We start from the raw sequence: 24578 nt of genomic DNA on the forward strand, positions 1-24578 counted from the left end.
GTGTTGTTGTATTCAACAGGAGTGAGACTGCAGCAAAGCATTACCGACTGAAAACAGAGGCTGCGTTCACGAAGCGCCTCCTCATCTCGGCGTGAAGCGTTTTATCATGTTTGTGAGGCGGTGAAACGCCTCCGATCTGCGCCGATATTCATTCGAGGGGTCCGAACCTTCATCACGGAGAGATAACCTCCTGCTGTGTGGAGAGATCTCATCCGCTGACAACAATGAGCTTATTAAAAGATACACATCATTTTTGTGACTTGTGCAGAAAAACTACACGTTCTCTCTCCACGATAACGTCTCAGCCAACAGTTTGTGCTGCAATAAATCAAACTGATCGGTCGCACGGCTCCTGAGATAATGTTCATTTATTAACAAAACGTGAGGTCGGTACGGAGCGCGTGTTCGTTCAGGCCGTGGAAGAAGCCGAGTTTAGTTCAGAGACGAGGAGACTTGAAACAGCAGCAGGTCGAACGGATCAATCTCCTTCTGAACAAGAGAGTATTCGGTCGTATCTGTCGTCTTTCTTACCTGAAACCAAGCGACTCAAAGTGGTTTTACTGCTGCAGACACATCACGGTGAAACGCACCTTTAATGGTTTGTATGTAGGAACGGTTTCCATGTCAGCGCTCATAGTTCACAGGTTCATTAGCTGCATGTTCAAACATCACGTACGGTGTCTGTCTGTCCTCAGGCTGCAGAGTTACAGACTGTGAGCTTCTGCAGGCGGCTGCACGCCGTCTGGACGATATAACCGAGTCACAAAGAGGTTTGACCGTCATTTTTGGTATCTCTAAAGTACTCTAACGCCTTACGTTTCTCAGAAGATAACACATTACTTTTTAAGGGAAGTAATCTTAAGTTAGTTTTAAACTTTAGCTGATGGCCTTCCCTGTGTTTCTGATCCTGACGTTGGCCTCTGCCTGATCCCTTCGTTTGCTTCGCCGACCGATCTCCTGCGTGCCGAACTCATCTTCAGTGAAGACGTTTTGTTTTGTTCTTGAGTCGTGCATTTGGGTCCAGATCCAGTGGGTCAGACCTTGACAGTTAGAGGCTTCAGAATAATTTGGCTTGAGAGCGATGGCAGGGTCCAGATTTCTGTCGTGTTCACCGACTGAATCAACACGAGACTCAGAACAAACATTGACCAACAAACACAAACACACACAAACACAAACACACACACACACACTGCCACATCACAGCCCAAACCGAGCTCGGGCTGATAAACGGGTCGGCCCGCAATTACTGCAAATGTACTCAGTCTCCATGACAACAGCTTTCTCCTGACAGGTCCCGCCTTTGATGCTGCGATCATCGGGGCCGCCGCCGCGCTCCAGCTAACAAGGCTGCATCTGAAGTTTCTCTGTGTGTGTGTGTGTGTGTGTGTGTGTGTGTGTGTGTGTGTGTGTGCTCAGTAGAGGATTATGAGGTGACACAAAGCAGAAAGAGTGTGAGTTCACTTCCTGTAACAACTTGTCTCGCTCTCCGTCTCTCGTCTCCTCTTGACGTCTCCTCTCGAGCAGCAGCGAGCTCTCAGGAGCAAACGTGAACAACAGACACGATTGTTTGTCTGAGTGAACTCGAATAATAAGAATGAGGCTGTGATATTTGGAGCTGCAGTAACTGAAGGTAGACTCTCGCTAAGGTCTGTTACATCGGAGCGTCAGACGCTGCGAGCTGATGATCGATGTGGTGAGACTAAAAGCTCTGTAATTATCTCACTTCATCCAGGAAAAGGATCGATCACACGGTCGAGAGGCTCCATTTATAAACGCGGCACCACGACACCACATTTCTGTGTTTGGTGACTCTGAAACCAATTAAAAGTGAGCTGAGCGCTGCTGAAGAACATCACAGCGAGCTGACAGGAGAATAATGAGACGGATGTTGAATGTGACGAACTCAGAAGGACGCTTCAATAACCTCCATGTTTTTATCTGTAATAGAGCCCGACAGATTTACCAGCTAGCTACAGTAGAGTATCAGGGCCAGGGTGAGGAAAACATGAGAGGAGGAGGTTTTGTTTTCATGATGCACGATGTGGTGAATAAAGTCGACTCTTCCGCCCGAGCCTTCCGGTCTCTGCCGTTACTACATCCTTGAGGTGTGACGATATACTGACGACGACACTGTGTTTATGAGCTGAAAGAGAAATAATGTCTGAAGAACAGTTTCATCCACACAAGGCATTTTGTTGAGGCGGTCACATGAGCAGTTTGATCTTGTCTCAGAAGGTCGACTTTAATCTTGAAATGTGGACTTTATTCTTGGAAGTGCACAATGAAAATAAAAAACTCCCCCTGGCCCTGATACTCTTCTGTAGTTGGCCAATATATTATCATCTACATCGATACCTTCATGTTGTCCAATATGCACCGATATGTTTTTTAAGAGACGATAATGATCAGAGGAAAATCAGGTCCCAGAACACTGTCTGAAGCGAGAAAGCTGGCAGGGTCCGCCACATATGAACAAAGTAAAACAGTATAAAGTGTGTTGTCCTTTGAGGTCAGTTTGATTATTACAAAACTACAGACTGCTCCTTTAAATAACACATTTCTTTACATGTCTTCCTCCTGAGTCGCTCGCCTCCTTTCATATTTTGTTTTGTTTGAGTTGATGTAGTTTCCTGTCTTTACGTCTTTGTAACTTCACATGAAACATAAAATGTGCAGCTGTGTGTTACATGTTTGTCACAAGTGTACATTAATAATCACGTGTCAGTTTGCAGAGACGTGGATCTTTGCTGGTTGAATTAAACGCATCGAGGCTCTGAGTCTGCTGCTTCACCGCTCTCGTTTCCGTGTCCGCCTGCGAGCGAGCGAGCGCCTCGCTAGGATCTGTGCGTTTCCCCTCAGTTTTCAATTTGCTCATATCACCATGAAATACAGCGAGGCCAGCGATGCAGCGTCGCAGCACAGCAGCCCACATAACAAACTGTTAAACGAGATTCCCGGAGGTAAAACTTTTGCGAAGATGAAAGAAGAAAACAATTACATTTCGCTGCGGGAAGCCGACTGACATGAAGCTGCTGTCAGAGATAACGGCGAATCACACGAGGACGTCCAATGAACCTGCAGACACATTTTCTGTTGCGTTCTTCCAAAGTGTGAAAAAAAAAGAAACAGCTGTTCTCGAGTTCCTGTTAACTTTGGCAGCTGTTTAAATGTAGCTGATCTCCATTAATTTGGGGGCGGAGGCTGCAGGCGAGTCACACCACCGGATATATTTAAGGACACCTGGAGACATTTCCAGATGTTTGTGGTTTTTGTTTCACAGGAAGTTGGACCGTCTCCATCTGTGATCGTTCCGACCAAAACAGGTATTTCAAGTCAGACCATGAGGTTTTCCAATGCAGATTTGCAGGCAGATACTAGCAGACGACACCCACGCCGCCACAGTCTGTTCACCCTGCTGCCCTCTGACAACAGATACACAAGTATCTGCCGTCATACCACCAGACTACTGCGCAGCTTCATTCATCAGGCTGAGACCCTGAACTCATCGTCAGCTCTACGTTTTCCAAAATCGATGTAGCAGGACTGAAAGGACTTAAAACATTGTTTGGTTTTTGGTTTACAGCTGCTCCTGTATGTCAGCGGCTCGCAGCACCGACCGACTCTTCCTTCACATGACTGCAGTTTTCAATATCAGCAGATTTATTGTGATTTTCACCTTTTCTGTGGCGAGGCGGCGCCGTGTCGCTGTCGGTGACGTATACTGAGCAGATTCACACAAAACTGGATGATATTCTCTCTTTACTACAAACTGAGACTTTATTGACGCACAAAATGATCTTGTAAATTGACAAACATCGTGTGTGTGATTCAAACAGGATGGAAAATGTGTTCGTCTCTCGTCTCGGCACAATTTTCTTTCCAAAATAAGGTCCCATTAGGCAAACTGGAAGGACTATTCTGTTTTCAGCTGTTTTTTTCAGGGAAAATATAATTTTTTAATAGTTCGATAGTCCACTAACATACGATAGAAGTCATTAAAAAGCACATTTTGTTTTATCAACAGAGTTAACACTGTGAAGCCGCAGACCTGCTTCACATTGTCATGTTCTTTTGCCGCCTGTTACTCTTAGAGCAAATTAATTATGCATGACATGTTTGTCTGATCAGTGATAGGCCCCAAAGCCCCACTTCAATTAAACACTTGACAGCGACAGCTCCACGTCCATCCCAGAGAGGTATTTCTGGACGCTCTCCAGTGGGCTCGCTGCACGACGGGCAACGTAATTCAGCCGGCGCTCGGCCTTCTGGGAGCCGCCTGTGATTATCGGCTGTCATTACAGTCTGCAGCTCCGGCTGAAATTGGCTTTCTAAGACTTGTGTTGGTGTGTGTGTGTGTGTGTGTGTGTGTGTGTGTGTGTGTGTGTGTGTGTTCATTGACAGACAGTGCCGCCTTCCCCACAGTCAATGAGCAAATTATTGCACTTTCAGAGAAAGTAGCTCACATTACAATGCATCTTAAAAAGTCTCGAGCGCCTCATTTCCACAGTGGAGGACGCAGGAGAAGATGAGAGTGTCGTTGAAGGCGGAGAGTGAAGTGTGCTCTCTAACAGCCGCCTGCAGCAGCTGTGTGATATCGATCAGACTGTGAGCGGCGAGACGCCACCGGAGAGCCGCGCTCGTGATAAGCACATGGGAGTCTCTGACACTCAATTACAGACGACGCCTTCAGACTCCCATTAAAGGGAGCAGCCACTTCCTGGAGCTGTGTGGTCACCGTGTCGTTGCCATGCGACCGATAAGACCACAAATGATCAATATGACATGAAGAACATTAATCCAGCAGCATTAGAAGGACTGTTTCAATCAGACTAGCACTGAGCACTGGTTCGTCAGGTGACTGATTAATTGATTGACAGACAATTAATCTGCAACTATTTTTGATAATTGAAGTTGTTTTTCAAACAAAGATGTGAAACAGGTTCTGGCTTCTCAGATGTGAGTCCTCTGAAGGTCTGTGTGTCCACAAAGTGTTTTATTCTGAGCGTCAGGCCACAGATACGCCTGAAACACTGCGCTCAAAAACAGATAAAGCTCCAGGAATATGAGGAAAACATCAGCAGATGTGACCACATCAGAGAGCTTCAATGAAATTTGTTCTGATTTGTAAGAATATGAAATTATTCAGGTGAGTTATGTCATATAAGTCTTTATATTTTACAACAAATGTCAACAAGTCTTTTTGTGACTGAATGTGTGTTTAGCCGCCTCATTTTGTCGTTGTAGGTGAAGGGAGACGTAACTTTGTACCCGTGTGGACAACTTGACGATTGTTGCTATGTTAAAAAAGGGATTTAGCTGTGATGGATGTTTAAAACAGTTTTCTTTGTTCATTTGACTGTTTCTCTTTGTTTTCTCCTCCAGATTTTTTGTCACAGCGTTCACAGATCTCAGGTTTGTGTACTGCAGCATTATCGATTGATCGAAATTATGGACAAAACAATGAAAATAAGACCTGAAGTTATAAGAAACTGTGATTATCCTGTAAACCATGGAGGTTGTTAGTGTTAGCTTACAGAGCTGAGAGTCATCAGTGTCGAGCCGAAGACAATAAAACACTGCGATCATTTCTCAGACTCCCATCATCCCTTTTCTCAGCATCATTATTATCTCTCTCTCTCTCTCTCTCGATGCTTTTACCTTCAACAGCTCTGACATTATCAGAAACGGACCTTTTCAACTCGTCTTTGACATTATCAAAAATTGCCCTTTTTGGACCATTTTTTATCTTTTTTATCGCAGGATTTCAATTTGCCGTCGGGCTGCGGGCTCAGTGGGAACTTGTGTCGGGCGTCAGAGAAGAGCAAACCTCTGTTGTTGTTACGCGAGTGTGTGGAAGCACGCCACGCTGATCTGCCTGAGTGCAAAATACTCAGGGCTCTTCACCGGGACACCGAGGGCTGCCTTTGATTGGCCGTGACATTTTCTTTAATGGCGGTGACATTCTGTTTGTGCATGTAGCTGCAGGCGGCTGTGAGACTGTGCCGAGGTGTCTGAGGGCAAAGTCAAGATGGAGGAGAAGGAAACTATTCTTATACAGGTCACTCAGGATACAGCGCCAGCCTGAGGTGTGGACATCGATCAGATCTGCTGTAGCAGGATGTTCCAATCACTTGAAGCAGCAACGATCAATGATTTTATTATAAAAAAGGATCAAATATCAATGAAAATGACATGTTACATTCTGGCAGTGATGAACCTCCACAGAAACACCACCTGGACCTGCAGCTCCCCTCGGCTGAGGTCACTGCTGGTGCTGATGGGCCTGTTTCCTCAGGTACCGATTCTTCTCCTCGTCTTCTGCCTGTCTTTACCTGGGACTTGGGTCTTGTTGGACCTGATAAGGGACTCGTTCCTGACATAGGAGTTAATGGTCCAAATTTGGGACCTGACTTGGGACTTGTTAGTCATTGAAACTTTTTTGTCTCGACTTGGGACTTGTTCTGACTCATGAACTTGATTTGGATCTTAACTTGGAACGTAACTTTGGGCTTCTTGGACTTGATGATTTTAATTTGGGAAAATCTGAAGCTAAACAACTGTAAAGTTTCAACATATCCTCGATCCAGTGAATGAGTTGAGCCTTGTTACTAAATGAGAAGACAAGATGGCTTTTTAACAAAGTCACGTGCATCTAGTTTGCATTTCATTCAGTGTGAAATCATCAGACACGGTGCGTCGTGACTAAACTCACAGTTGAGGCAGAGATTAGCCTCTCAGTACCTTTAAAACACAAATGGAAACAGCAACTCGTGAACAGATGGAACTGAATCTCCACAGCAGGTTGTGTTACAGGATAATTGGCACCAGTTGGAGAAGCATGTCATGCAAATTGTTGTCAGTTGATGTATTTCAGCACCGAGCCTTCTCTGCAGCTGCCATTTTTAATGAATACCCACTCTGAAATTGTGTTCACGTAGCATGTGATGATGAGACCGGCAGGAGGTCGCGCCCATGTCACTACGCTCTGATACCAACTGTGTCCTCCCACTGATGACAAACAGAATAAACAGGTCACGGCAGGTTTTAATAGTTTGACTATAAAGTTGTAAAACACACTGCACATTTTGTCTCGTGTGATTTTGATGCCATCTGTAGCAAGTTTGCGGTAAAATGGACCACATGAAGTGACTGTCTGTCCGTCCATCTGTCCATCACATTGGTCCTGAGCGACGAGACAGACTGCCATGAATTTTAAATCGGATATTCATGACAACTTCAAAAGACGAAGTCTAATGTGACCTCACCGAGCCAGACTTTCCACGATGCAACACTTTGGTCCATAATGAGGAATCTCAGGATAAATGGCTGGACTTCCATGAAATGAGTTTCTAAAAGATGATTTCTACTGCGCGACATCATCTTAACTAAACGTCCACTTACTGTCACAGTGCTCACGCTCCAGAGGTTAATGATGATCACTGCATTTTAAAACTGAATGTATCCAAACTAAGAAGATGTTTTGCTGATTTTAGACCCCAGTGAACATTTTTTGGTTGAGAAGATTTTTAAAAAACCGGCTGTGGTCACCGGTGAGAAGACGATGGAAACTGGTTACAACTTTTTTTCACCCACTAATCGAAGACATTGATTAAGGCCGAAGATAAACTTGATTTTAACGACGTGTTCAGGTACGCATGATGGCTGTCTCGCATATACTGTGTCCGTTTGGAGCGTCAGATGTGCACAGACTCTGTTTTAAAGGTACTGACGGGCTAATGTCTGTTTTAACTGTGAGTTTAGTCACGACGCACTGTGTCTGATGATTTCACACTGAATGAAATGCAAACTAGATGCATGTGACTTTGTGAAAAAGCCATTTTTTCTTCTCATTTAGTAACAAGACTCAACTCTTTCGCTGGAATGAGGATGTGTTGAAACTTTACATTTCTTTAGCTTCAGTTTTTGATTCTGTGATGTGACGGTGCTGTGTTTATGGTGTGGTTAGGTTCAGGCACAAAAATGACTTGATTAGGTTTAGGCTAAGATCAAGTTCTGGCTTTTGTTGCCAGAACTTATCGAGTCGCAGCTCGATCAGCCCTCCCTCTTCTTCCTCCTCTCACACAGCAGCTCCACTCTGTCAGGATGTTTCCTGGTTCCCTCCCCTTCAGATCTACAGTTTGTGGTTGGGTGTAACTGAGCTGACGTCCTCATTCACTGCACAAACACACCCTGTTCAGATCAGAGCTCAGACTAGTTTCAGATATCAGGAAGTGAAACTCAGACGGTCGTTGTCACTGAGAGGTGAAATGGCGCAGAGAGCAGTTCAGTTGGACCGAGAGACTTTCTCTTGTCCGATCTGTTTGGATCTACTGAAGGATCCGGTGACTACTCCCTGTGGACACAGCTACTGCAAGAACTGTATTAAAGGTCACTGGGACACAGAGGATGAGAGGAGGATCCACAGCTGCCCTGAGTGCAGGAAGAGCTTCACACCGAGGCCTGAGCTGCTGAAAAACACCATGTTAGCAGCTTTAGTGGAGGAGCTGAAGAAGACTGGACTCCAAGCTGCTCCTGCTGATCGCTGCTATGCTGGACCTGAAGATGTGGCCTGTGATTTCTGCACTGGGAGGAAACTGAAAGCCCTCAAGTCCTGTCTGCAGTGTGTGGCCTCTTACTGTGAGAAACACCTCCAGCCTCATTATGAATCAGCTACATTTAAAAAACACAAGCTGGTGGAGCCGTCCAAGAAGCTCCAGGAGAACATCTGCTCTCGTCATGATGAGGTGATGAAGATGTTCTGCCGTACTGATCAGCAGTGTATCTGTATTTTGTGCTCCATGGATGAACATAAAGGCCACGACACAGTGTCAGCTGCAGCAGAGAGGACTGAGAGGCAGAGAGAGCTGGAGGGGAGTCGACGAAACATCCAGCAGAGAATCCAGGACAGAGAGGAAGATGTGAAGGTGCTTCAACAGGAGGTGGAGGCCATCAATGGCTCTGCTGATAAAGCAGTGGAGCACAGTGAGAAGATCTTCACCCAGCTGATCCGTCTCATGGAGAAAAGACGCTCTGATGTGAAGCAGCAGGTCAGATCCCAGCAGGAAACTGAAGTGAGTCGAGTCAAAGAGCTTCAGGAGAAGCTGGAGCAGGAGATCACTGAGCTGAAGAGGAAAGACGCTGAGCTGAAGAAGCTCTCACACACAGAGGATCACAACCAGTTTCTACACAACTACCCCTCACTGTCAGCACTCAGTGAGTCTACACACTCATCCAGCATCAACATCCGTCCTCTGAAGTACTTTGAGGATGTGACAGCAGCTGTGTCAGAGGTCAGAGACAAACTACAGGACGTCCTGAGAGAGACATGGACAAACATCTCACTGACAGAGACTGAAGTGGATGTTTTACTGTCACAACCAGAGAACAAGACCAGAGCTGACTTCTTAAGATATTCATGTGACATCACACTGGATCCAAACACAGCAAACACATGGCTGTTATTATCTGAGAGGAACAGAAAAGCAACAAGAATGAGACAACAACAGTCTTATTCAAGACACCCAGACAGATTCACTTACTGGTGTCAGGTCCTGAGTAGAGAGAGTCTGACTGGACGTTGTTACTGGGAGGTGGAGAGGAGAGGAAGAGGAGGAGTTGGTGTAGCAGTCGCATACAAGAACATCAGCAGAGCAGGGAGGTCACAGGAATGTTTATTTGGAGACAATGACAAATCTTGGTCATTAAATTGTTCCACAGACAGATATAACTTTTATCACAACAAAGTCGAAACTCCCGTCTCAGGTCCTCGGTCCTCCAGAGTTGGAGTGTACCTGGATCACAGTGCAGGTATTCTGTCCTTCTACAGCGTCTCTGAAACCATCACTCTCCTCCACAGAGTCCAGACCACATTCACTCAGCCTCTCTATGCTGGACTTTGGTTTGGCTTTTGGTCTTCTGGAGACTCTGCTGAGTTTTGTGAACTCAAATAGACAGAAGTCATTTCAGGGTCAGTGGGTTAAATTCTGTGTTTCATTTCTTCACACTTGTTGTGTTTCCATCATTGTTGCTGAGAGCTGATTGTTGTGGCGTTTCTTCACTGCACACAGATCACCTGTCAATCAAACATGATGGGCGGTACTTTGACGTCTTCTTGTTGTTCTGTAAATGTTGGACTTTCTTCAGGCGGCGCTCCTTCCTGTGTCTGTTCAGCCACGGAGGCTCTCGCTGCTCATGATGACTTCAGTTTACATGATCATAATCAATAAGGAGATGCTTCATTATTTGCTTGTACATAGCTGAGATTCTGCTCCAACACACTGATTGTGTGGATGAAGTCAATCTGTTCATGAAATCATTGAACAAGAGTGGTTTAACAGACTTTACTGATGGACGTGTGAACAAACTGAAGCTTTAAATCATGAATAAACAAACATGAACAAAGTCTTTTCTTCTCGTCTTCATTCAGGGTTTATATAAAGAGGCACATTCAGTCTTCAGGGTCACTGTAACTTGGCAGCAGTTTGTGTGCACTAATTATTCATTTGAGAGCAGAAATTAGTACTTTGAATGCAGCAATTATTGATTTTGTAGCACAAATTATTACTAATAAATAATTTGATGGGAAGCGTCTCGTACTTTGTGCACATATTATCAGTTCCAGAGCGTAAGTGCTCTTGTTTGTTTCCTTATTAGTTTGTTCTTCTATGACACCTGCTGGGCTCCTCACAGCTCTGATCAATTCAGTCTGATTTAATGAAAGTGCATGAAAACGTTCACAAAACATTAAATCACTGCGTCCTACTTTTTATGACTGAATTTAAGTGAGCATTATAAGACACGGTGCAGCCGCTTAGTCTGCTCATCTTTCCTCTGCATCCACACTGAAGACCATGAAAGCTAAAGAGCATCCGTCCCTCCAGGACGTCTTTAAACAGCTGGTTAAAAACATCATCTCAGAGTCGTCTCCTCGTGGAATAAGAGCTTCGCCCCGCTGGCGAACACTGAAGGTCCCTCTCTGTGCAGAGTGAGACGTTACTGACACTCATTTGTGACCGCGTCACTCAAAACTGATCTAAAAGAGCAATACTTACGAGGATTTGTGTAATATGGTAAACTGCTTTAATGTAGATGTCGCTCATTTTAATTTGTGGCGTAGCTGTCGTGCACTGTGCCCACAGGGACCGTTTAAAATGGTGTGCCGTTTAATACGAAGGCTTTACTCAGAGCACAAGTGAGCATGAAACACTGCTGACTGCAGGTGGAAACATGAGTTTATGACTGTTTCAATGCAGGGAAATTAAAATATGGCGTTTTTATTTACTCTGAAAGATGTCAACACTTTCCTTCCTCCGTTTAAAAACTGCATTTTAACTTTATTATTCCATCACAAGTGAGTTGTGTTGGTGTTGTGTTACTGTATTAGTTGTGTCTGTGTCCAACACTTTGCAAAGTGTGACGTTGTGTTGACGTAGATTAATGTTCAAGTTCCTGTCGTCAGCTTTCTACTTCTGCACCCGACATGTCTGTGATCAGACGACCAAGTCAGAGTAACACTACGTATCTTAGTGTTACGTAATGTAATGCAGTTACACATGAAGTGAAAGTGCTGTGAGTCACTGCGTGTGTTTGGGTTGGTAGATTTGGGTTCAGACAATGTTTCTTTAACTTGCAGCTCCAACACAAAGATAAAATCAGACCGATCGTGCGCGCTACGTGACTCAGTATTAACAGTCCACAGCTGATTCGGCCGAAGCTTCTGACTGAAATCATTTTTCTCTGAATTTCAGTTTTGCAGTTGCCGAGCGAGGTTCTGTAATCAGACTTTATTAGACTAATGGGTCCGTGCTGATTCGTGAGGCGCACCGCTGAGAACATCCTGTACAGGTAATGACTCACAGATGTTACTGACAGCATCTGTTTGACAGGTGACGCAGTGAAGACACACGTGGACACTCACTTTTTGTTATCAGGACACGCTGCTCCCTCTGACCAGCTGTTTAACTTAAATCACACATTAATTCAGTGAGTTCTGGTTCTAATGCTGCGTCACCTGCAATCAAACGTCCAAACTGTATTCACAGTTTTAGTAAATAGGAGAGTCCTTGTCCTCCTGTTGAAGTAAACAGCAGTCGTAAAGGGAATAAAACAGATTAATGAATAACGTGGAGTCACATTGGACTCTCGGCAGGTCGGTGACGCACTACAGAACAATATTCAGCACACAATAACTGTGCAGATAAATAGATGAGCTGCACTCGAGGCCAGAGAAGAAGTGTGTCACCACCACACGGCACCCGGCCTGAAGAAAAACACTTTCACTGAAGAATTAGCGCCACACAATGAGCTGGGATGAGTCGACGCACACGCCAAGGCCTCCTGCTGTTGGTGCTGCTCGGCTCCCACTAAGTCCCTCCAGTTTTATTTCTATCTTCACAAGCGAGGATCGACAACACACACACATGTATGATGTATAAAATGGTTGATAAGGTAAATCCATAACGTAAAAAGTTAAACACAAATCCACCACCTCGACTGTGCGTTTCTACACAAACTCGATTTAACTGGATGTGATGTGACGCGGCTCTGTGCCGACCGGTGTCAGTTCTGAAGTCTGCGGGCGGTGAGCTACCTTTGGACCGACGGGCTGAATGATCTCGGAGGTGTCGGCGGCACCTCGCAGCCTCAGAACACATTCACTGTGTCCAAACCTCTGCCGGGTTCAGCTGACCTGACTGACTCATCTTCAGCCTGCACAGAGCTGCTGTCGCTCTGCATGTTTGTGAAACTTAATGAGTTGTGTAATTGTGTTAGGATCCAATACATTGACTTACAGGGGATAATAAAGCCAACGCGCTGGAAAACAGATTTAAAGATATAATATGAAACATTTGTTGTGTACTTACATTAAACACACCATTTAACAGCCCGCACTGCTGCTGGAAATCCAGCTGATGTGACTCACAGAAGGTAGTTGTGAAGTTTTGCTGGCGGTGAGTTTAGTCTCGCTCCGTCTTCCCTCAGCTGGAAGCAGCGGCGACAACAACGATGTCGAAAAAATGTGATAACAAACAGAAACAACGAACATAATCACAGAGCGAGGAAACAGAATGGGAACATTAAAATGATAACAGATGAGAAGCAATATGACAGAAGACCAATAAAATGAAAATAATAAGAAACTGCAGCAAACGAACAAAACACAAATAAACCTGAGGTGCATAGAAGATAAATGGCAGACAAGAGTTACAGTTGGTCTTAAACTGACCTGCAGGTTTAACTGCATCAACGTTAAATGTTCCCAGTGTACCAGCGTTGACCCGGGACCGTGGATCATACGACCACTGGAGCGTGTTGAACAGCGACTCTGTGAGCAGTTCAATAAAGAGCTGATGTTCGGCGGCGTGTCGCCCTTCAAGGCTTAAAATAAACAGTGTTTGAACATCGTTGGAAACAGTGGAGATGATGTGAGGACACAAAGACCTGGTTGATTTTACACATCAGAGGAACGTATATAAACGTATATCGTATCGTTATGTTGCAGGAAAATAGATTACAACTTGAACCTGAGAGGATTTTTGCTTTAACGTGTCATTCTGAGATAAACACTTAGTGACACGACGTGAGGAGTAAATAACGAGCCCGGCAGGGTTTCGATCGGTTCCCTACAAACCTCGTTTTCACTGTTCGTCTGCCAGCGGGAGTCAGATGAAATCTCCTGGGAGAACGAAGGCCGGCTGAGATCCAGTTGTCCGTTTCCACTGCAAAGGCTCCAGAACCAGCTCAAAACGGGTCAGTATGCAGCAGTTACAGTGTGTCTGAACATCCTCAGCTGCATGGTCACACAACTTTCACTCTGCCTGCCGACTCAGAAACTGACCCACAGTTTCCTCACACCACTGTTCGTCTTAATAATGACTGCAGACTTCATGAAGACGTCCACGTCCAGAGAAGCACGTTTGTTTTGTAACGTGATGCAGAGGCAGAGCTGCTGTTCATCTCTGAGGAGGATGAAGAGGAGAAGAGATGTTCAACAGGATGAAGTGCTGCATTATTAAAGTTGAGGTGAGCAGAGTGGGCGGAGGATTACGGCTCATAATTACAGAGCGTGATCGTTCATTAGCAGCCATGTTGCATGATTACTCTCATTAACGCTGTTAATATGAACCGAACGCTTCAACATTCAACTGTGTTGAGAACGAGGCGACTCTGCCATCATCACCGACTCCACAGCTTCAGTTATACACAGTTCATATATGAAGAGGAAAGACTGAGGACGAGGAACTACCCTTCAAGGTGTAGCTGCTAATGTTGGAGAGCTAGCAAGATTTGAAAGTGGCACCTGGTCTAAGCTCCGCCCCCTTCTCCCCCTCCCGCCAGTGCTCCGTCCAAAGCCCCGCCCCCATCAGACAGTCCGTCAGCAGGGCAGAGGAGAGCCGTTAGCATTGGGCTAATACAAGTTACACAAGTAGCTAAGCTGGCTAACGTTACATATTTCATGAAAATAACAAATCCCCCCGAAGCAAAACAAATAATTACCTGTCCAACAGGAAGACAGCAGCTCTGCATCACTTCTGGAGCTACTGTAGCTGCATTTCCTCTGCCACTGTTCTCCTGCTAACTGTGCTAACTCTTCTTCTTCTGCTGTTTTATGGCTGGTGGCAAACAGCTGTTAGGTGCATTACCGCCACCTTCTGACCTGGAGTGGATCTCCTGCTAACTCCATCTGCAGCGTGCTGAATATATCCGGCAACACGTGACACGTGATGAGTGCGCAGGGAGGAGGGGGGACAGAGGGGGGGGGCAGGACGAGACACGAAGGCATCTGATTGGTTCTTTCAACTCGGACCGAGAGGCAGGGATTGGTCAGTCTTTACAGGCCTGCAGCTGCCACAGAGGGCTGATTTATTTCTTCCTTCTGAACACATTATGTTGGACTACTCTCAGGGTGGGAAGACCATTTCACCCAGTATAACAAGTGTTTCTGAACAGGATTACCAGCTATACCTTTAAAGGAACAGTTCACCTGAAAATCATCTCCTCCTCCTGATGATATGAAGTCAGGCTCAGCCATCGTCTCCTCCTGATGATATAAAGTCAGGCTCAGCCATCGTCTCCTCCTGATGATATAAAGTCAGGCTCAGTCATCGTCTCCTCCTGATGATATAAAGTCAGGCTCAGCCATCGTCTCCTCCTGATGATATAAAGTCAGGCTCAGTCATCGTCTCCTCCTGATGATATAAAGTCAGGCTCAGCCATCGTCTCCTCCTGATGATATAAAGTCAGGTGAAGTCTCGTAGTCCACAGAACATTTCTGGAGCTTCACAGTAAAACAGAGTTGCAGCGTTCTGCTGATTTCATGTGAAAAGACTTTATCGACACCATTTTAAAGCTGAAAACTTCACCGTAGCTGCTGAACTGAAACCAGGTGTTGTTAACGAGACGCTGGGACATTTTTCAGACATGTTAGTGGCGACAAAGCCGGATATTTCTGAGAAGCGCTAACAAACGAGCCTCGGCGTGCTGTCAAGGTTTTGCACCCAGTGACTGAACTGCTCCTTTTAACTTCATCTGCTCGTCACAGAGCAGCAGCATCACTGCCAGGCACCTCGACACCCACATCACAAACATTATATATTATGGATTATGGACAGCAGGTCTTTATGCAGCTCTGCATAATTTGCATATCATTATCCATAATTGGCAAAGCACACAGCACATAATATAAAGAAGGTGAGTGAGGTTCAAAGCAGCGACGATGAGCCACAAATCTCTTATCATTCAGTCCATCCTGTCATGTTGTTTGAGCCTGAAACCACTGGATGTTTCAGCTGTTTGTGTCGACAGAACCAGGTATTTGAATCCTAAACGTGATGTTTTACTAAACCTAACAGCGTAAGCACAGAGATGTGACAACATCAAACTGACTCATGGTTCACTTGAACATTTATTCAGGTAGTAAAACCTTCAGGTGTGTTCAAACTGGAGCAGACAGCGAGCCCGGTTCTGTCCACAGGTGCAGGGGCGGACTTACCATTAGGCAAAACTAGGCGGTTGCCTAGGGCCTCAAGTTCCTGAGGGCCCCATAAAAATCCTCATACACTTATGGTTAATACAGTTATTACTTATTTGCCCACATTAATTATGTTAGCATTAGCATGTTAGCTCAATAGCTCCCAGGTCATGTGATCAATCCACTCAAAATCATGTTAGGATCATGTAACTACACTGGCTGCATGAGATACACCTCTTGTTTTTACATTTTACATCTCTAAATATTTTTTATTATTTTTAACACATTTTTACATGTAAATATTAGCATTTCAGCTCAATAGCTTCTCAATAGCTTTAAACACAGTATCTCTGCTTTAAAGAGCCCACATTTTCACAAATATTAGCATTAAATCATCATTTTGAGGGTACATGGTTTTCACTGGGCAGGAAGGGTTTGAAATATGTAACCAGCAACGTAAATGATGTACAGTAGTGGAGTAGAAAGTGCAGTATTTGCCTCTGAGATACAGCGGAGCAGACAAAACTGAAGTTGCATGAAATCCTAAAATGTCTACGTCAGCACTTGAGTAAATATACTGACACTTCACCACTGGGTCAGAGCCTGATACTGTGTTTTGTGTGTGTTTGTTTTCAGAATGAGGGAGAGAGACAACGTGAAAAAGGGACAGGAAGAGAGGGACAACAGGTAAAACACATAATACATGTGTATTCTGTTAAAACGTATGTGTCTGTATAATTGACCTGTTGTTTTGTGTGTTGTCTTCCCACCTCAGAGGGCCCCATGCCGGCCTTTGCCTTGGGCCCCAAATTTCTTAAATCCGCCACTGCACAGGTGATAACTGAATCCAGCAGCACCTCCAGAGCAGCGACCGACTGGCCGATCACAGAAAGATCGTTATCGGCCGACATGAAAACTTTTTGTTTTTAAAGAACATAATTGATTAATAATTATTACATTTAGTTTTTAAAGTTTACTTTTTCAATGGCCGGTGACGCCAGGAGGATCACTGTGATGATTTGTGCTGAGCTGTTTCTTGACGAGACGTTTCCAGTCTTAATGCTAAGCTAAGCTAACCGCCTGCTGGCTCCAGCCTCAGAGATGATTCAGATGTCAGAGGAGAATCAATCTTCTCATCTCTGCAGGAAAGTGAAGAAGCAGAAAACTTTTTTTGAGGCTCCTCACTGAAGAGTTTCTCGTCTCTGTGGCTCATTGATCTGCGTCTCCGGCTGACAGCTGAAGGTTCTCACCAACCCTCCGTGTCACATCGTCTCTGCTGGACCAGCTGAGGACGACTATGATGAAAATCCACTTTGTTGAAACATTTATTACCTTGGAGACGGTGAACAACTGAGCTGAACACATGAAGAAGCAGAGGAGGGAAGACTTTCCAGGATGACCACCAGTGTATTCATCCTCTGACAGGAAGTATTTCCAGTTAACTCTTACTGTGTTTTATATTTCTGTTTGTGTGAATTAAACAAATCAGACTGAACATGTGAGTAACTTCCTCTTTTTCTTCTCTTCTAGCAGAAACAGCTCGTCGGTCAACAGTTTTCGCTACTTGACGTTTAAATCTCATTTTTCTAATGCGATACTTCAAAATGTGACTCGACTGTTTTACCTTCCACCTTCACTCTCCCTTCATCCACCACACAGAGGAACGCTGCTCCTCCGCAGGTGGAAACTTTCTGATGGGATGTCTCGCTGCGTCTCGGTGAATGTTGGATGTCTGCACGTTCCTGCAGAAGATCGTCGGCGTGAATCAGACATCAAACACAGGAGAGGACCGAGGAGGTGACGAGGCTGAGCGTGTTGTTACGCCTGCAGCTCTCACACACGCAGTTATAGTGAACATTTATAGTTTAATATCTCGATGCTGGATTTTACTTTGAATTCATTTTGTGCACTTGGAATTATTTTATACTTCATGGCCAATTACTGCAAATTCAACCTTCCCTCATGAATTATGTGACCTTCTCAATTTTATCTGATCAGCACAACTTCTCTGCAAATTTGACTAATCATCACAGTTTCCTGCCTGTTGCATCAATCATAGACCACACAGAGTGAGACCAGTCAAGATTAATTTGTTCTGCAGTTAAAGTGACTGAACGCAGTTATTTTAACCCAAAGTACAGACGTGGGAAGTATCTGTATATAAATACTTCATTACTGTACTCCAGTACATGTTTCAGGTATCTGTACTGTACCTGAGTATCTCTGTGACTTTCCCTCTCTACATCTGAACACAAACATCTGAACTTTCTCCTCCTTTATTTGGCGTCATCTGCACGCCGCCTTCCCAACATCACAGACTGATGTCGACCTATCAGAGCACATCACGCACGGCAGACGCAGCGAGACGAGACAAAGACGTAAAAGACGTGAACAGACAGAGAGGGAGGCTGAATGGGGAGAAAAGGCGTGTTAGTGTCTCGTATCTGCAGAGAGTTTCTTATTTTCTCTCTTTGTTGCTGCTCGGGACGCTTTACCAACCCAACATGTGGCTATTTGACGTCCTGGGAATGAGACTCAACTATCAACTATCTTTGTGGTGCGTTCAGGAACAGCTGGGACAAATCCTACTGACTCTACCTTTAACTTTAATAGTCTTTGAATTATATTAATATGACGTGAGCTTCAGTTAGCTTTGACCACAAATGTCCTTCAGAGGGAGACTTTTTACTCTGATACTCTGAGTACATGTCAGAGCCTGTACTCGATTACTTTTACTGGAGTAAAGAAGCTGAATCAGTACTTCTACTTTTACCAGAGTCTGTTTTTACACAAGTATCTGAACTTCTCCTGGAGGACAGACTGTGAGGACTGTTGACACCTCAGTCCACGAGTCATAATATGTGAGCTTTGTTTTGAAAATCTTGCAAGAAGTTGCATATTTATAAATGCTAACATGACTGTGGAGTCCTGCACATGTACACTGACAGCAGAGCGCCTGATGAGTGAGAACGTGCACGTCGTGGTTGAACAGAAACGAATGTCATCGATGACAGAAACCTTTCGACAGCAGATCATTTCAACATGCACTGCGATTAATTAGTGAAGCTGCTTTGCAATCAGCCACTTTGGGCCGCAACAATCTGGACTGAATATGTACCACACACACCTGGCTGCAGCTGCCATGTTGGTGTCGTGCTCAAGGTCACTTTGACACGAGGACGGGAGGAGGACCATCGACCCTGTGATCAGTGGACGAGCCGCTCTGCCTCCTGAGCCTCAGCTGATCCTGATGTGTGTGTGTTGGTTTTGGTTGCGAGTCGGTGAAAAAGAGTTTTGAAAAAAGTGAACTCAGTGTCGAGAAACGTTTGTTACCGACTGCAAAAACACTGTCAGCTGAGAGATTAAATGTCAGAGTGTGTGTGTGTGTGTGTGTGTGTGTGTGCGTTGCCAGGTTGCAGGGTTGAGGATGGCTGGTTCTGGCGGGCTGGCTGACGTCAGGACTGGACCTTTGCAGAAGCAGCTGGTGCCTCGCTGATGCGTTCAGGCGGTTTTCCAGAGGGCACAGAGTCAAACAGGTAGCTGGCAGCGAGCTGCTGTGGACCTTTTGCTTTCTGTCCCGCGGCTCTGTGACGGAGAGCAGCTGGATGACAAACACATCCTCTCCGTGTCTCCTTCACATGTTGCGGCCGCAGTTTTGTCGTGGAGGAGATGAAACAACAGCACAGCAGGCGCGAGTGTGTGAAAAGCAGCAGAGCCACTTTCTCAATTACGCTGGAGATGTTTTGATCCGAGCGAGGCGGCTGCAGATGGTGTCGCTGCCTGGTGTGTTTACAGTGACACTGCTGATCGGCCCGGGGAGACGGTCGGATGTGTGGGCTCATCAATCCTCTGTGATGTTCAGAGGATGTTGTTGTCATGCCAAGACAGCAGACTGATCTGTAGAAGAACTCAATCTTTTTGATGAGTATTTCCATTTTATGCTACATTATACTTCAACTCTGCTTCATCTCAGAGGGAAATATTGTTCTTTTTACTCCTCTACATTTATTAAACTGTAGAAGACTAACTCCCGGCTCCGGCAGGCTGTCACAGCCGCTTTACGGCTGCGGTACGGTTGCCGGAGCTGACTGCGGCTGTTATAGGCAACACTCGTGTTTCCAGCGGCCGCGGCGCGTTTCAGAAGAGGATCTCTGCTCTGCTCTGCGGAGAATAAACGCCAACCGCGTCATCGTACCGGGGCAGAATGAGTCAGACAGCGAACGACAGAGTACATCCGGTCACTAAAATGCTGCGTGCTGACTCTGAAACACTAAACACCTCAAACGGACACATAAATAAACAGTTTAACTGCGTAGCTACTCAACCACAGCAGGAAGCAGTCAACACAATCTGAGCGAGTCAACAACATCACACAGGCCTGACGCCTCTGAACGCTCCCTGTGGGATATGAAGTCACGTTGACGACTGAATAAAACAGCACGCACACGCCAGAGACGCCCGGGGGAGTCAAGGGGTGAGGCTTCACATTAACAAACATATGAGGAGCTTATAAATATGCAACATGTTGGAGATTAAACCAGCCGTTCCCAACGTTTGCTGGGGGTTGTGTTGTAGAACGTAGAAGCAATTTATAAAGATTCATTTACAATTTAAAACAAAGTAAACTGTGAACACTACGGCCGTAACAATCTCCAACACCTGTTTTAGCGCCGAGCTGCGCCCCGGGTGGACCCGGTGGCCCGGTGGTCGCCCGCCCGGCTCCGTGTGGAGCGCGGTGACGTCTCACGGACACTGCGGCAGCGGAAACATCGAAATAAAACTTCCTGTCGCCTCCTTACAGTGAAAAACAGCCTCCTCCACCTCAGCTTCATGTCATGTTGGTAATTCAGCTGGAAATAGACGAGTGTGATGCGTTTGTGTGTTTAAGTCTGTGAATCATCAGTCGAAGTATTCAAACCTCACAGAGCTTTACTGCACTCTATGAAACATTGTGTTGAGCCGCGATTGCAGCAATATTGCAGCAACCAAACAGAGAAAAGAAAATCAGAGTCTGTCTTCGAGCTGCAGGCCAGTCAAAGTTTCCTCTTCATGCTGGCAGCGCGGCTCTGGAGACGTCAGCGTCTTTCTGTGAGTCTGTGAAGAAACCTCCACAACGACCGGAGGGATTTCTGTGGGACTGAAGCAGATATTCAAGTTCTCCAGAGGATCAAGACGCTCACGACTCAATATGATTTCCTGACATGAAGGAAAAGATACTGAAGGTGAATTGGGGTCGAAAAAAAATCTCACTCCTCCGAGACAGGAAACACATCATGATATAATTCAGTGTCAAAGCAATTTTTTTGTCGCGAGATCACTCGAGTCAATGCAAAGACACAAATGTAGTTTATTCTTCTGGGCAATTTAGAAATATATATTTTATAAATCGCTGTCTACGCTGTTTTATTTGTTGTGAGGTTAGTTTCTTTTAAAATGTTGCGTCACTGACTACTAACTATCTTTTGTCTGGGTTTGAGGACAGTTTCAGTTTTGGGGAAAAGGTTGTGAGGAATAAACATCTGGAGTCATCAGATCCTGTTCTGATCCGACGGGAGGAGAGCTCAGAGAGTAAAAAGTGGATTTATCTTCACTCCTGTTTATCGGCCTGACTGCAGCAGTGATCCGGAGGTGACCTCCAGGTTCTGTACTGTTGAGTGCTGACTGGAGCTGGAGGGGAAATGGACTTTACTTCATGAACGTAACGTTACAGAGAGGAGACAGAGAACCAGAACCAGAACCAGAGTCTCTGCTGAGTGCTGACTTCACTCAGAGGCTGAGCTGACTGACTCTTTGGGTGAATAAACATTTGTCAGGTGAGAAACGCGAGGCAAAACTATGCTTTGCATTTGTTGTGAACACACTATTACACTTCCAGTATAATAATGCATGTCCACCGAAAATAAACGTCCATAAATCAACTGAGGAGTCGAATCATCGTGTTTCTAAGTTTTCCTCATCATCAAACAGCGGTAGGACCCAGTTGCAGACGACAGAGACGCAGCTGATGCACTTCTGATGGACAAAATTAGCTCTTAAGGCTCAAAGGACCGTGAGGCAGGAGGCAAGGGTCAAAACCAGAGAGGCGGTCCAAAACAGCCAAATAATGAGGCAGAGGGTCAGACGGGCAGAACAGGGTTCAGGTAAAAGGCTCGAAGGCAATGGCATGAAACATCAGAGCAACACTGGCAGGGAGAGTGGAGAGTGGAAACAGGTGAGCAGGTGGGAGAAAATCCTGCACCAGGTGAGATGAGGAGCAGCCAGTTCACCCAGAAACAGGAGGTGATTGCAGCTGTTATTATTTCTGAGGTGAAAATGACTCACACGATTTCTCTGGATGGGATTAAAATGGCTGCCCAGCCACCCCTCGAGAAATAAAGCAAGTCAGAGAGGCGAAGGCCAAAAAAACGAACACTGCCTCCCTCCCACGAACACGAACTGCACTTTGCACAATCAACCCAGAGGCAGATTGATTTCTGCCTCGACTGCAGTCGTGGCCGAGATCTTTACCTCCGTGCTTCATGCGCCGCAATCAGTGCACACGCTCTGTGCTGCCCAGAGCCAGGCCACCGACGAGCTGCCACCGACGAGCTGCCGCCGACGAGCTGCCGTCGCTCTGCACTTGAAGGAACACGAGAGCCTTTAAACACAAGCCTAATTTCTCCTTCCAGTCTCCAGCGAGCCTTCTACTCACAGCCCAGTTAATATTGTTCCAGTACCTCCGAGGATCCAAACATAATGCGGGCCAAGAAGCTTTTGCAGCATCCATCTAATTAAAAAACACTGTGGTGAATCAATTTTAAAGGGCACAGGAGGGAAGAAAAAAGCCGGACGGAAAAGGACAGTTAATATTAGAAAAGTCTTCCTCTCAGGATGAAAAGCTTCCTCACACGTCCACACGGGTCGGACTCACAACGCACGAACGTCTTCATGATGCAGAACTGTCTTTTCAACGCTGCGATGGTCTGAAAGTTAACAGTGTAAAACAAGCACACACTCGCTCTGCACACCAAACACTTTGCACAGCCTTTATAAGAGAGCTACAACACTTCAGCTCTCACGGAGGCGGCTGAGATAAATGGACCTCTTCTCCCTGGAGGACATCAGTAACCAGTCATTCAGACGTCCAACATGTCTCACATCACGTTGAATCGCAGCGCCGTGCAGGTGGGTGCACGCCACTAAACCAGGAAGAAGAAGAGAGGAAAAGTGTGAAAGCAATTATTATCCACAGATTGGACCGTGGCCTGAACTCGTCTGTCCTCGTGTTCAGCTCGAGGCTCAGACACGTATTGATGATGTGATCCTGAACAAACTCCTGAGGTCAGAGTCCAAACAGCTCTTCATTACAGTGCAGGCGAGAAGCTGAGGAGGACTCTCTGCAAACAAAACACTGCTTCTGTCCCATAACTGCCTCCATCTTCCACCGCCTCTCCTCCCTGCTTTCATTTTCCTCTCTACAAAGTCCATCTCGCAGCTTTTGAAACTCATTATCGCAGCAAATTGCTCGGAGTCGGTCACAAGCGCCGCAGCGCTCTGAGCGTCTGATGCAGTTACTTCATCTGATTTGTGAGGCTGAGTGTTGTTTTCCATTAGAGCCGGATAACAAGTGGCATTTCATGACAACACACACACACACACACACACACACACACACACACACACACACAGACGGTCCTGTAGAGACTGAAGGTGAACACACTCGACATGCTCCAGCTCACGTATGACAGAGAACAGATTACAAATAACAGCGGTACGTTTCACTTCCAGCGACCTGTTTGTGTCTGCGTTTCATTTGTTTCAGAGCGGCTGAAGCCGGAGGGCTCGGCTCAGGTCGGGCAGAGGAAATGAGAGGCACCATACTTCATGTGATAGCTTTGATTAAAGTGACGTAAGGAAGGAAGGAGAGGAAAGAAAGGAGAAGAAGGTCAAGGAGAGGAAAGGAAGGAGAGGCGTGAGAGGGAAAGGGAAGGAAAGAAATGAAAGAAGATAGGAGATGACATGGAAAGGAAAGGAAAGAAAACAAAATGGAAGAATAAGTTATATAATAACTAATAAGACGATTAAAAGGAGAAGGAAAGAAGACGAACGTTTAAAAATGGGAAAGATTTAAGGGAAGAAAAAGAAAGAAAAGGAAAGAAGATGAAAGGAAATGATGCAGAAAAAGAAAATGTTTGGGGGTTTTTATTGAAGAGGAAAACATTTTTCTGTGTGAAAATAAACTGAGCAGTTTGTTTTTATTTGCTTCTGCTGCCAATTTCTTAATCTTTAAAAAAAAAAAAATCACTTGGTTTCACACATTAAAGATTATCCTGCAAACATGCACCAGTTCTCGAGTGTGGAGAGAAAACAGCTGAGATCTAAACAACCCTCACCTTCACCTCAGGCTTCTGCAGAGGAACTGATGGACATGAAAAGGAAACAGGAGGAGAAACCTTCTCTTCATTAAACAGCCGTCATCAGAACACCAACACACCTGCGGCCTGACGCTCATTATCCTCAGGTGGAGCAGCAGCTGAGTCAGAGGAGCTCATTAGATTAGAGGAGGATCTGAAATCAAACCTCTCCTCCTCCACGAGCTCCTCCTCAGTGTCTCGGGCCCCTTTAG

General features: G+C 45.5%; 1 protein-coding gene across 1 annotated transcript; it reads left to right on the forward strand.

The window, feature by feature from the left end:
* The first annotated feature begins 8255 nt into the window (after positions 1-8255).
* LOC311275345 (tripartite motif-containing protein 16-like) lies at positions 8256-10367 on the forward strand. The gene has a single exon (XM_084383811.1). The coding sequence runs from the start codon at positions 8271-8273 to the stop codon at positions 9951-9953; it is 1683 nt and encodes a 560-aa protein (XP_084239937.1). The 5' UTR covers positions 8256-8270; the 3' UTR covers positions 9954-10367.
* Positions 10368-24578: the final 14211 nt, after the last annotated feature.

This window comes from Pagrus pagrus (assembly GCF_965226575.1).
Source record: "Pagrus pagrus genome assembly, chromosome: 19".
Taxonomy (NCBI): domain Eukaryota; kingdom Metazoa; phylum Chordata; class Actinopteri; order Spariformes; family Sparidae; genus Pagrus; species Pagrus pagrus.

Excerpts from the sequence above, each read along its gene's own strand:
- LOC311275345 (XM_084383811.1), top strand. The coding sequence starts at position 8,271 with ATGGCGCAGAGAGCAGTTCAGTTGGACCGAGAGACTTTCTCTTGTCCG.